This window comes from Eurosta solidaginis, chromosome 2 (genome assembly GCF_040869045.1).
Source record: "Eurosta solidaginis isolate ZX-2024a chromosome 2, ASM4086904v1, whole genome shotgun sequence".
In the NCBI taxonomy this organism is placed as follows: Eukaryota; Metazoa; Arthropoda; class Insecta; order Diptera; family Tephritidae; genus Eurosta; species Eurosta solidaginis.
Window position 1 is genome coordinate 69,198,230 of NC_090320.1, and position 13,951 is coordinate 69,212,180.

At 41.8% G+C, this 13,951-nt stretch overlaps 1 protein-coding gene across 2 annotated transcripts in view; it reads right to left on the reverse strand.

Moving 5' to 3' along the window:
- Positions 1-951: 951 nt before the first annotated feature.
- The window catches only part of Tbh (Tyramine beta hydroxylase), a 94,760-nt gene continuing 81,760 nt past the window's right edge, over positions 952-13,951 (reverse strand). For both annotated transcript variants that reach the window (XM_067769540.1, XM_067769539.1), the window contains 7 exons: positions 13,434-13,792; positions 10,550-10,698; positions 10,073-10,464; positions 4,601-4,767; positions 4,354-4,536; positions 4,108-4,295; positions 952-1,527 (listed from right to left, as the gene is read on the reverse strand). In XM_067769540.1, the coding sequence (XP_067625641.1) occupies positions 1,227-1,527; positions 4,108-4,295; positions 4,354-4,536; positions 4,601-4,767; positions 10,073-10,464; positions 10,550-10,698; positions 13,434-13,792 (1,739 nt within the window). In that variant the 3' untranslated portion in view covers positions 952-1,226. The remainder of the gene's footprint in view (positions 1,528-4,107; positions 4,296-4,353; positions 4,537-4,600; positions 4,768-10,072; positions 10,465-10,549; positions 10,699-13,433; positions 13,793-13,951) is intronic.

The window sequence follows — 13,951 nt, forward strand, 5'->3', positions numbered from 1 at the left end:
GTGGAGAGCTCTCCACATTGCAACTGAAAAGATGGTTGGCGTCATGTGGTTGATTCTGGATAGGTAAGAGTTTAGCCTGTTACAGTATCCAGATCAAAGTTGAGCTAGAGTTACGCGCGTCTCCCTAGGGAGATCGCTTCCCTCTTCTGCGAGCTCAGGGTATTTAACTCTAAATACGGGGTTCGCCGAGCAATTCATGGAATAGAGGTCCACCGCCTTTTATGGATATCACAGAGGACCTTTTTGTGTTCTTCTTTATACGGCTGAAATCCCAGACGGCGTATTTCATCATAATGCTTGCGGAGATGACGGCTCTTTATCTTTACCCCAAGTGCTGCCGGCAAGAGGTTTGAGGATTTTGTTGCATGCTCGCCAAAATTGAGATCCTGATCGAACGCCACACCCAGTATTTTTGATAGTCGGTTGCGTAATGCCATCGAAGTGGATGCCCAATATGGTCGGCATTTGTTTTGTGTATGTTGTAAAAATGGCCGCCTATGAGTTGATCGGTGACAATGTAAGGTTGTGCGAGGCGAAAAAACTGCAGAAATCAGGGAGATAGTTGTTTATTATATTACATAGCTCATCGATGGGTGGGCCGGGACCTGCAGCCATCGGTGCAATCATCGACGTAGGATAGAATGGTGACTCCTTCTTGTGGCGAAGGTAGCTTCGATATGTAGAAATTAAACCAAATCGGGGTAGAACACCACCCTGTGGCACCCCTTGTTTAATTCTTGGGGGATCTTTATCCGGTAAAGAGCTATCAAAATCGATAACACTCTCAAAAACCTTCGGAAGTCTGTCTAGAGCTGCTACAAGAACAACAGCAAAATTTTTGTATATAAAGCAAAAACAGTTATAATCTCAGTCGGTATCGTCTACAATTCGAAGTCGTCTTACAATTAAGAATCATTAACACTTTTCTATAATTGGGTCAATCTTCAAACAATTTTATATAAAGTATGTTTAGTCTAAGAATTCCTTTTATTCCATAAAGCTTTTTGGCTGCAGCTGTAGATACTGCTCATTGTAATTAAATAATGGTTTTTTTTTTTGCTTAATTTGCTCCCCACAAAATATTTCGCTTACAAATAGGGAGTTTAAATACATACATATAAAGATTAAGTACCTCGGTGTATTTCTCCTACATATCGCATATGTACCTACATCTTAAAACTACAAGAAACACTTTTGTGCCGTCAGTATACTAAGTAATCTCAGGCTTAATAGATACATTCTCCAAGTAGATCGCATGCTCCCTTTTCAAGTGGTTTTAACCATAATGGATTGTAATTAGGACATAACTTGCCATGCATTGGGATCTTAATTTCTACAGGTGTTACGGGCGCTCCCTCCCAATTGTACCCCTCAAAACGATAGCCATCCGATTTGTTGCATTGCATACTTAGCGGTTCCTGTATGTACATGGTATATAACTGGTCAACACGCGGTTGCGTCCATTTGATGCAGCGATAGTTCTTTGAACGCGCGCCGTTTAATTTTATGCCTCGTTGATGCTCTTTCCTGAAATTAAAAACAAAACCTTTTAGTTTTTAGAGCCATAAAACTATTTTTAGTCATTAGTATAGTATAAAATGAGAAGGCTTTCCAAAATCTTGGAAAATCGTAGAGCTGCGCTAAGTCGTGACGATTTCTGGAAATAAGGCCAGTCGGAAAAATTAAACAACAACGTCCTATTCAAGCTGAAAATGTATTTTATTCATGCTGAGATATGGTATTTCCTAAAAAAATTCTTGAGGTAAGGTACTCTTTAAAAAAATTGTTGCATTTTTTAAATGTTTGCTGAGTTGCCGTTTTCAAACAGCAGCCGACAAAAAGAGATCTCCACTCAGCCATGTACGTCCTGCTGAAACCTTAAGTAATCATCAAAAACCAAAGTGGTTCAGAAGTTTTTTTTTTTTTTATACTCAGCGTGCTTTGCACACAGAGTATATTAGCTTTGATTTGATAACGATTGGTTGTACAGGTATAAAGGAATCGAGATAGATATAGACTTCCATATATCAAAATCATCAATTTGATTGAGCCATGTCCGTCCGTCTGTCCGTTAACACGATAACTTGAGTAAATATAGAGATATCTCCACCAAATTTGGTACACGAGCTTCAGATAGATTGGTATTGAAAGTGAGCGAAATCGGATGATAACCACGCCCACTTTTTATATATATAACATTTTGGAAAACACAAAAAACCTGATTATTTAGTAAATAATACACCCAGAATTTTGAAATTTGACAAGTGGACTGATATTGAGACTCTTCACAAAAATTTGTAAACATTTTTTAAAATGGGCGTGGCACCGCCCACTTGTGATAAAATCAATTTTACAAATATTATTAATCATAAATCAAAAATCGTTAAACCTATCGTAACAAAATTCGGCAAACAGGTTGCTTTTACTATAAGGAATGCTTTGAAGGAAAATTAACGAAATCGGTTAAGGACCACGCCCACTTTTATATAAAATATTTTTAAAAGGGTCGTGGACGAAAATAATAAGCTATATCGTTGCAAAAAGAGCTTTATATCAATGGTATTTCATTTCCCAAGTGGATTCATAACAATAAATAGGAACAAATAAAATTTGAAAAAAATGGGCGTGGCGCCGCCCCTTTTATGACTAAGCAATTTTTTCACAAATTTTCCCTATAGCAGAAAATATTTCTATTAAAAATGGACGGGATCGATTAAAGACCACGGCAACTTAGATATAAAACAAATTTAAAAGGGTCGTAGACTAGAATAATAAGCTGTAATTTAGCGAAAAATAGTTTTGAATCAATGATATATTACTTATCAAGTTTTATTGTAAGAGGAAATGGGGAGACATTTTTTTTTAAACGGGCGGTGGCACGTGTTATGTAGAAAAGTAATTTATCTGAAATGAAATGTACAATTGAAGCTCACGCTGAGTATATAATATTCGGTTACACCCGAACTTAGACACCTTTACTTGTTGAAATGGGGGTTGTAACTCGGCATTAGTCTGCCTGAGTGGAATTTGTTGGTTTAATAAAGAGCAGCAAATCACATATGGGAGGAGAAACCTAAAAGTAATTGTATGTTGAGTTGAAGAGTCGTTGACCGAACCCAACATTACAAATATCGCCCCACCATGCTGTTGTGAAGCAATCCCTATGATGCAAAAGCAGTTTCGATTTGGGAATCAATTGAGAATAATATGGAATGTCTCCATTTATAACAGAGGAATTAAACTTAAGGCTCATCTTCGACTCTAAGGTCATATGGAAGCAACACTTTGGCAACCCTGGTCACAAAGTCCATAATGGTTTGCAATGGGGATCCAGCCAACATTTAGGTAACGTTATTTTAGTACGAAATAGGCATTAATTGATAGAGGAGATCCCAATCTCTCACCTTCCCAGCAAATATATCCTAAAGCATATAGTTTTTGAAAGAAAAAAAGTACAAGGCAGAACTGGAAGGAAATAAGAAGTATAAAGACCATCCACCCCTCACACAAAATCGCATGGTATATATACGGATCGAAAATACCCGAGGGCTTTAAACCCCTAATGAGAATATCGTTTCCCTGAGAATTTATGCCATCCTCTTTCAAGCAGAAGTATACGCTTCAAGACAGTATGCTGGGCTAAACCAACAAGGTGGATACTCCAATGTGCCAATCTTAGCGCTAGTCAACCCCACGCGATCGGCTAAAAAGTAAATCGAAGATATGACCACTTCGAATGACCATAAGATAAATAGTTATTGACTTCATGGCTAATTGAAATAAAAAAGTTGACTTTGTGGGCATTTCGGGAAAGCAGGATGGTCATAATGTCAATATCATTTAACGTTGTGACCATTTCATATAGTCATAGTTACATTTGGCTTTGTGACCATTTTAAATGATCATAAGGACAATTGATGTTTTGCCGCTGAAATAAGTCAGCACTAGTCCTAGAGTGCGTAGATAGCGAAACGGCCTAGGAACCCACTCTATATTGCTGGCTTGGGTTTTTGGTCACAAGGGCTGGAGCTGGCTGTTGGTGCTTTGCTCAGCAAAGGACTGTGGACTCGGTTAACCCAAAGAGAGAGATAATAAATCTATACTTACTTTTTCATATATACGAAGTAATTTTCCAGCGTTTCTTCAGAAACAGAACTCTTGCAAACCTCCAGCTTAGTAGCGGGATAATAATGAATATAATTCACGCACATTTCGTCGCTGATTGAAAAACCGCCCAGGGTCGCATTTTCATAGCCAAGCGTATTGTAGTAACAAGTTGTGACCAAAGCATCGCCCTGTAAACCAAATTCAACATAAAGTCAAGAAAAGAGACCTATACAAGATCTACCTTACCGGTAATACGTGGGGTTTGTAGTGCAGATTTCTCATTTCTTGAAAATGATGCGAATAATAATCGTCACGATTGATTTCACGTAGTTCTTTCGTATCACGAAAATGACGTGTCAAAATACGCACACCTCGAAGATGTGTATGAAGTTGAGAGCCAAAAATAATGATGCCGCTGGGTGGAAGTGACTATAATATTGAAAAATTTTGATTTGTACGTATTTATGTAGTTATGTTTGTGCATTCAACTTACAACTTCCGTACATTCAGATATGCAATAACCACTTAGTGGAAATCCTACTTGACCTGGTGGTATTGCCATTTTATCAGTGTATTCCAAACCCAGTTCCATTACACCAGCATCGAATTGCCTAAGTTTCGAAGCCAATTTAATCCGCATGCCAGAGCTGTCAATGCGACCTACAAAGGCGAAAAAAGAGTTTTGTATTAGCGTTTTTGTATTGGTGTTTGGCAAATTATAAAAAATGGGGGCTGAAAATTTTAAATACAGAATTCTGTAAAAAGAGCTGCAAATAAGATTTATACAACTAAAAAGTGGAGCTTATTTTTATAAAGGCTGTCAAAATATTCTCGCCTATCAAGTAGACCCTTTTTCGGGAACAAATAAGGCTGAAAAGTGTCTTGGGATGGTATAATCTATTACTAGAATATTGTCCGAAGAAATTGATATCATTGGCCTTCACAATCGCACTGTAAGTTCAGCATTCTCTATCCTTGATAAAGAAGCCAAAAAAGTGAGTACAGGGGATAACGGGGAAAAGACCAAGCACAGTCTAGAAGTGATTTCCAAATCTAGAGGACAATACCGAAAGCCTGAAATGATTCTGAAATAATTTCGCAATCATCGTGGAATAGTCCAAAAGTGATCCCGAAAAAATCTTAAAGCGTTCCCAGAAAGATCTAGAAATAATCACGATTAAACGGGATAGTCCCCAATTGATCCCGAAAGTGTACTGATATGATTACAATAAGATTTTGAAGCAATTTGGAAATTATATCCAAATATTCTGATATAAATGAAGTGATACTCTTGAAACAATACCGAAAACAGTTTTCAAATGATCCCGAAACGGTCTTCAAATTATCTACAAAATGCCATTAAATTATCGCAGGTATAATCATGTTAAAAGTGTGAGTTATGTTCTGAAAGCGGCGAATGTCTAGATTTTCCTTAACCTACGTTTACCACCATAAACCTGTTAACGGACTAGTTCTTTCAACCCACCACAGCTCTGCCATCAGTCCTTTTCATATCTAGGAACTGGAACTGTGGTGGGTTACTTTTATTTGTGATCGGTATAGGATGAATTGCTCCACAGTCATTTGGCCTACAGCGATAATTAAACCGAACCCCTTTAGGTCATTACCGCGTTTTAGCAATCCCAAAACGGTCTGGAACTTATCTGCAAAAGTTCACCTATGAATGTCTGAATTCTCCCCAACCTAGACAGGTGCATATAATAATGTTTGCAGTCTTTTTTATGGAAGCGTAGGATAGATGAAGATCCTCTTTGCCCAAGGTGTATCACGGAGTTAGAAAACGCAGAACACGTCATGTTCTACTGCCCCCGTTTTTACGAGGAAAGACTCACCTTGCATAGAGTTTTCGGGGAGGAACCTACCACGAGAAATTTAGTATCACAAATGTGCAACAGGAAGGAATGTTGTTGTTGTAGCAATGCTCGCCCCACCTAATAGCCGCGACCGATCACAAATTGTCATCAATATCCTCTAACGGAAGTCCAAGGAAACTTGCCGTTTCAACAGGGGTGGACCATAAGGAAAGGGGTGTTAGAGGCGTTGGTTCCACATTACAATTGAAGAGATGGTTGGTGTCATGTGGGGACACGTTGGAAGTGGGGCATACATTTTGTATGTCGGGGTTGATTCTGGATAGGTAAGAGTTTAACCTGTTACAGTATCCAGAACGAAGTTGAGCAAGAATGACACGCGTTTCCCTGGGGAGTATGCGTTCCTCTTCCGCAAGTTTTGGATAATTTTCGTTAAGCACTGGATTCACCGGGCAATTCCCGGCATAAAGGTCCGACGCCTGTTTATGGAGTTCACCAAGGACTTGCTTGTGTTTTTTCACTTCATACGGCTGGGTTCTCAGGTGCCGTATTTCCTCAAAATGCTTACGGAGATGACTCCTTAAGCCGCTAGGCGGTGCTGGTTCATCAATAAGATCTGTTGGGATGCCCAGGTTTCTGGGTATTCGACAGGAACTGTTTGGTCAGCATCTCATTTCTCTCCCTGATGGGGAGTATTCTCGCCTCATTATGCAGATGGTGTTCTGGGGACATAAGAAGACAGCCCGTGGCGATTCTGAGAGCAGTATTTTGGCAGGCCTGTAGTTTCTTCCAGTGGGTGATTTTTAGGCTTGGCGACCATATGGGTGACGCGCAGCACGTAATCGGCTGGCTAATTGCTTTGTATGTGGTCATGAGCGTTTCTTTATCTTTTCCCCAAGTACTGCCAGCGAGGGATTTGAGGATTTTGTTACGGCTCTGAATTCTCGGAACAATTGCGGCTGCGTGCTCACCAAAATGTCGATCCTGATCAAACGTCACACCCAAGATTTTGGGGTGTAGGACAGTCGGTAGCGTAGTGCCATCGACGTGGATGTTCAAAATGGTCGACATTTGGGGCGTCCATGTTGTAAATAAGGTCGCGGAAGATTTAGTCGGTGATAATGTCAGGTTTCGCGAGGCGAAAAAACTGGAGAGATCAGGGAGGTAGCCGTTTATTTTATTGCATAGCGCATCGATCTTTGGGCCTGGGCCTGTGGCCATTATTGTGCAGTCATCGGCGTAGGAAACGATTGTGACTCCTTCCGGTGGTGAAGGTAGCTTAGATATGTAGAAATTAAACAAAAGTGGGGATAGGACACCACCCTGTGGCACCCCTTGTTTAATTCTCCTTGGTTTTGATGTTTCGTTTCTAAATTGCACCGATGCCTGCCGACCACCCAGATAATTTGCGGTCCACCTTTTAAAACATGGGGGATGGGTAGACCCTTCCAGGTCCTGCAGTAACGAGCCATGTTGACCGTATCGAAAGCTTTTGATAGATCTAGCGCTACGAGTACTGTTCTATGGTGGGGGTATTGATTTAAACCGCAATTTATCTGGGTGCTAATGGTATTTAGCGCGGTGGTAGTGCTATGGAGTTTTCTGAAGCCATGCTGATGAGGGGCTAGCTGCAAATTTGCTTGGAAATAAGGGAGCAAAATGGCTTCAAGCGTCTTTGCCACTGGCGATAGGAGAGATATCGGACGATACGACTCACCTATGTTAGCTGGTTTCCCAGGCTTTAGTAGCGGTACCACCTTGGCCATTTTCCATTTCTCAGGTATGACAAAGGTGGAAAGAGACAGATTGAAGGCATGCGCTTAATATTTGAAACCCTCTTTCCCTAGGCTTTTAAGCATCGGCATGGCTATGCCGTCTGGGCCCACTACTTTGAATGGTTTAGCACGACCAATGGCGTCATCAACCTCTTTAGCGGTGATGGTGATTGGTGACGCGCTGAATTTGTGTTTATGTGCGTGTCTATTGGCTCTCCGTCTATTTTTGTCGACCGTAGGATGCATTATATATTGTCGGCAGAAAGCGCTCGCGCATTTTTTCGCGTCCGACAGCACTTTGTCGCCAAAGGCGATGGAAACTTTGTCTTTGTGCTTAGTCGGATTCGATAGGGACTTTACGGTGGACCAAAGTTTACCCACACCGGTAGAGAGGTTACAACCTCTTAGGTGCTCCTCCCATTTCGGCCGCTTGTGTTCATCCACAAGCAATCTGATGCGTTGGTTTATATCCCTTATTTGGGGGTCGCCTGGATCAAGCTGTCTTATAAGGTCACGTTCTCTCGCTAAGTTTGCGGCCTCCGCCGGGAAGTGGGGCGGATTTCGGGAATTCTCCCGGCGGGAATGAAATGTGCCGAGGCGGATTTAATGACCTTACGGAAGGCACGCTCCCCTTGGCGGGCATCAGTCGGGATAGGGACGGCAGCAAAGCGGCTGTCTGTAAAGGATTTATATTCTTCCCACTTTCCTTTTTTGAAGTTTATGAAAGTGCGTTTTTCAGTGACGATGAAGTCGGCGGTACGCTCAAGCGAAATAAGTATGGGCAGGTGGTCGGATGCCAATATTACCATCGGCTGCCAGTTGACGCAGTTTACGAGTTCTGCGCTCACGATTGAGATATCTGGCGAGCTGCGACAGCTTCCTACCATACGTGTGGGGGCGTCTCCGTTTATTGTGCAGAACGTCGTTTCTTCTATTTGATCCGCCAACATCTCCTACTGTCCGCCCGCAAGTTTGAATGCCATAGATCATGATGGGCATTGAAATCACCTAAGATAATGCGATTGTTGCCAGTGAGTAAGGCCTTAATATTAGGGCGGTATCCACTGGGGCAACAGGTGGCAGGAGGGATGTAGATGTTAATGTTAATGATTTCTAGGTTTGCATCGCCTGACCGGACAGATAGGCCTTGACGTTCTAAAACATTGTCACTGCGGTCGATGCCAGGATCAAATATATAATATTGCACAGAGTGGTGTATAATAAACGCGAGGCCGCCTCCATTTCCGCTCTCGCGGTCTTTCCTGTGGACGTTATGCACAGAGCAGGTCTGCAATGCAGATCTTGCTGTGAGTTTAGTCTCTTGAATCGCAGCAATGCGGATGTTGTGCCGCTTCATGAAATCGACTATCTCCGTAATATTCCCAGTTAGTCCATTACAGTTTAACTGCAGGATTCTGAAGTGCATAATAGGAGACGTCGCCACTCTGGGGGTAAGTGACGGGTGACTACGCCTGGGTTGTGGAAGGCCAGGACGCAATTGCTGTTGTGACCCTGGGACTGGGCGTCCTTGGGCAAGCATTGGGGTACCCGGATGATTTGGGTTTGCGACCTGGCAACATGGCGCGATGAAACCCGTCGGGGGGTTGCCGTCGCGGAGACCAGAACATCTAGAAAAGTGGCACCACCCAAGGCAGGAGCTGGATTGGGCGGATGTCGCAAACCTATATATTCTGTGCTGGCAGACGGTGCAAACGGAAGTAGGGACTAAGAGTCTGTTTCCCTGACCTGCACGATTGTTGCCGGAAAAGAGGGGGGAGAAGACGGGGGCAGGGGCTGATGCTCAGCATTGCTACCAACTCTACTACGAAGGTAGTAGTTATGAGTGGTATCAGCTGTTTGAGTTGTAGGCGCCGGAAGGAATGCTGGACTGCAGTGAGCAAAATGGCGTTTATAGTCATAACACGCCTAATGGATGCTGAGAGCGAACGCAGAGAAATGCGCATGCGAACAGTGGCGATTGAATCTACAGTCAGAGCAAATAGCGGGAATCTGGACGAAGGGAAACAGTAGGCTCTTAAAATATGAGAAATATGGAATGCCACCATGAAGTGATGCGAAAGTGGTACCGGGGTGGGCGACGGTTCCAAAGGTGGGGCTGTTTTTTAGTCTACGGACACACGGTTGCTACGACGGCAGCAATTATGGTGCATTAGGTATTTCAAGAAAAAAGTCTTTTTGAAATCCTGGGGCTGGAATTGTGTTGAGTAACTTAGTTCTGATCGGTATGCGTGATGCCTTACGCCCCAGTCCTTTTTCCTGCAGCTATAATTAAAACGGAACCTGTTCTGGGCATTATCGTATTTTCGGAATCCCTTTATGTTTGTATTATTAACTTACCTTTAATCATTTCAGGATTATTAAAATGAACTTCCAGTCGAATAAACGGGTTGTAATTCTTTCCACCGATTGGTAAACCAGTTTCCGGTGGATAAGTGAATGTGCTTGCGCCCATAGCCCAGAGGGATATAACCTTCGAGCATACTTTAGCTTCTACTGGCATTTTTTCACAATCACCATTGTATAACGGTATCTGAATTCGAGCATCGGTTTCACAATGAAAAACTTCAAGATGATGCACCAAATCGGGAGAGGTAATAATCGGTTCAAATTGTACTATATGTTGTTTCGTTACAAAAGAGTCATCCAGTTTTTGTATGTGACACCAATACGTCGTCTCCTTTGCTGGAACCGTCACATTTTCCAGTGTGACTTGAATAGTTTTTAAATTTCTGTATAATAAGTAGATTAATAAAAAACTTATAATGAGTTTTCTAAGTATGTTATATGAACTAATATATATATGTATATACATACGTTTCTGGTATGAGGATCTTATCGGCTCGAAGTAATTGCATCATCTTAATACCCGATTCATGTGAAGAAACATTTGGTAGGGGAAATTGATAATCTTCCAAAGCCAAAGGAGTTTCCCCTCGTGCCCAAATAATGTACATGGTGCCTTCCTGTGGATATGTACATATTAAGAGGTTCATAGATATTAATCCATCAAACCCTTTTATTGATTAGTCTATACTAAGTTTAAGCTTAAGATGTGAGCCGCATGCAGTAAAATCTAGCATAAATAATTTTACAGTCTGTGATTTGGGGGCATTTACGTGAAATTTCCGGGCTCCCAAAGACAAGCATAAAGTACATGGGACATTTCGACTCGACTAAAACGGCTATGTAAATTAAGAAATACCCAAAGCTCGATTTATGGAGTGAAAGTGCTTCAGCTGCCAGTTACTGTCGTTCGACACAGGTGAAGGGAGTTTTGTCACTATCATAATCAACACAAGGGTCTTCAACATATCGTTTAACGGCGTTTTTTTCCTGATGGAGAAGAGGGACGACGGGGACATGAATTTCTTCCATAACAGCCTATAAACGAGCACTATCGCACGCATCGCCATCTTGGTAACTTTAACCCTACATTGAGTCAGCCGCTGATTCGGAAAATTTTACCTCCACGATGTTATATGTCCTAATGGTACGATGTATGTCGGAATCAAATAGGTTATGTTGCACTGAGGGATGAGTGATAAATGCGTGTTCGCCTCCATTTCCTCTCGTCCGATCAGTTCTATGAACGTTGTACCCAGAGCAGGTCTGCAAAGCAGTTCTAGCCGGTAGCATATATTTGATGATATTCTCCTGTTAACCCATTGCAGTATTCTGAGGTGCAACGTCGCCACTCTGGGCGTAATAGACGGGTGAATGCGCCTGGTTTTTTGAAGGGTAGGTCGCAAGTGCTGTTGGGGTTTTGGGACTGGACGTCCCTGGGTAAGCATAGAAGTACCCGGTGTTGTTGTGTGTGCGACCTGTCAGCATGGTGCGATAAAACCCGTGGATGATAGGAATCAAGAGTCTGTTTCACAACTCGTGTGTTAGTGGTGAAAAGAGGGGCGAATTTGGAGGCAGGGCGGGCGATTTTGTAAAAGTGATGGGGTCGGCGAATGTTGGGATCTAGCTCAGAACACCACGTGCGAAGCAACCACCGTTTGCACGTGACACATGTCATGAGTGTAACCATCTTAAAATTATTCGTTTCCGGCACACGCAGCAAAACTATTTCTCTGGACCGGGATTGGATTCAACATTTACCTGGAGCAAAACCATATGAGCAGTCCCGCTTCAAGGATCTGCTGGGAGGATGACTATTTGTGGGGCGCAAAAAATTAAATTAGGTTACACTAAAATGATAGCGCCTGGTCGGGAAAACTCCCGAGTCGCTGCGGTATATAGAAGCGGCTGCGGTGGGAAGCGAACTTAATGACGCCTTCATTGATGATAGATATAGTTCATGTACTGCATGAGTACTGTTTTCAAGGCTCCAATATACATGAATTCGATGCCCGTCTTGCTCTTCTTGAAATATGCATGTGGACCGTGAAGAATGTTTGTCTGTAGCTGTTCCAGCGGTTAACACCGAATAAATTATCCACATCGCCCTAGCCTGCTCTCTACGACCTAACTTTAACAGAACCTGGTCTGAGAATATTTTTCATTCAATCCACATCACTGCCGATGACACTAGGACATTTTAGTGAGCTCGAAAAACGAACTGGGTATATTACAAATGCTGAGCAGCCTTTGAGAGGAAAATCGAAGTTAAGGAGTCACGTCACGTACTTTAGTTATCGTGATTCGATGAGAAAAGAGGCACCTATGAAGAAAGAAGAACACTGCGCTAAAAGGATGTGAGCACGAGGAGCTTGATATTCTGGCTAACACGAATTCTGCCCAAAAAAAGAATGAGGGAAAAGCATACATACATAAAGTCTTATGAAAAATATTGTTCGCCTAAAGCATGCCTACCGACTATAACCAACCCATCAGCAAGCCGATATCGCAGAGCGGTCCAACTATTGCAAAGTCAGATTCCTCAATATTTACCATATTGTGGAAAAAAACTGAAGCCGCAATATCCCTAATCCCGTATCCATATTTGGGTTCCCTACGAAAACTTGTACGGTTATACAAAACGACGGACTGATGGACCTTTTCGCGTTGTATGAGACTGTAGAATGTTTGAGACATGATATATCTGTGTAGTGTTGTTTCTTGAATATACATATTATAAAGACGTGGTTTGCTTTGGTCATTACAATCCTGTCAGACATTCAGAATCGTCTAGGCGGATCCAATTAGTGAGTAGAAGTACCTGGAAGTGGGGATAATTTTAAGCCATCATTAGAGTAATGTAGCGGAAGTACTCTTTAGTGGCGCTCGCGACTTTCACTTTGCACTTTCAAAACCCTGTAGCTTCAACGCCGATATCACCGGTATCAAAACGGAGAAATGAAAGGGGTAAGAGATATTGTAGTTGGAGATAGACTACGTAGTAAAGTATTGTCGTTCATCCGTGTAAGCTGGTTAAGAACTTTTTCTAGTGGAAAGTGTAAGCAGGATTAAAGGCTGCTTTTAATTAGGATGAGTAATGAACTTAAGAAAACTTTGAAATGTATACCCCGGATGGTAATAAGCATTGCTGTATATGATATGCGCCACTGGGGTTCAGGTAGGCGCCTTGATCGAAAAGGAGCGAAAGTAATGAGGTGCAGCAGATAGATGAAAAGCTGTGTTTCACTTCACAAAAGAAATCGAAGACTTTGTATGCATCGGTACAACAGACACGGTTTTCTGATATAATTTTAATGGTTTTCGCGACTGTAAACTTAAAACTACGCATACTTACATGCATTCTCAAATCCAACGGATCACACGTATCGAACTTCCTCTTAAACGCTAACGTATATTCATCCATTTTGAACAGTTCACAATCTTGTTGATAGTCTTTATGTACAAATTTACCATCTGGGCTTGTGTAGGTGTCAGTAACAATATTGAAAAAGCCATTCTGATTTTCGAAAAAACAAATATCAGCATCGCCCATTTCGCCACGCTTTGAGAAACCCAAATAGAACCACCGATGCTTTTCATTAAAAGCGTTTTGTATATGAAAAAGGACTTCTTGCTTATACCAATCCACCATCCAACTGAGTTTTATTTCTAAATTGTCCAGATAGACCTCATGTAGTTTGGTATCTGATAGGCCTGTAAACAAATTAATAAGAGGTATCATTTGATGAGTCCTAAACAAACTATGAAATAAAGTTAAGGGATCTGGCAACATACTATATATGTATATATCATTTATCACAATGAATACTACCACCATTCCATGGGAAATTTTAAATTTCTGGCGACTTTTGA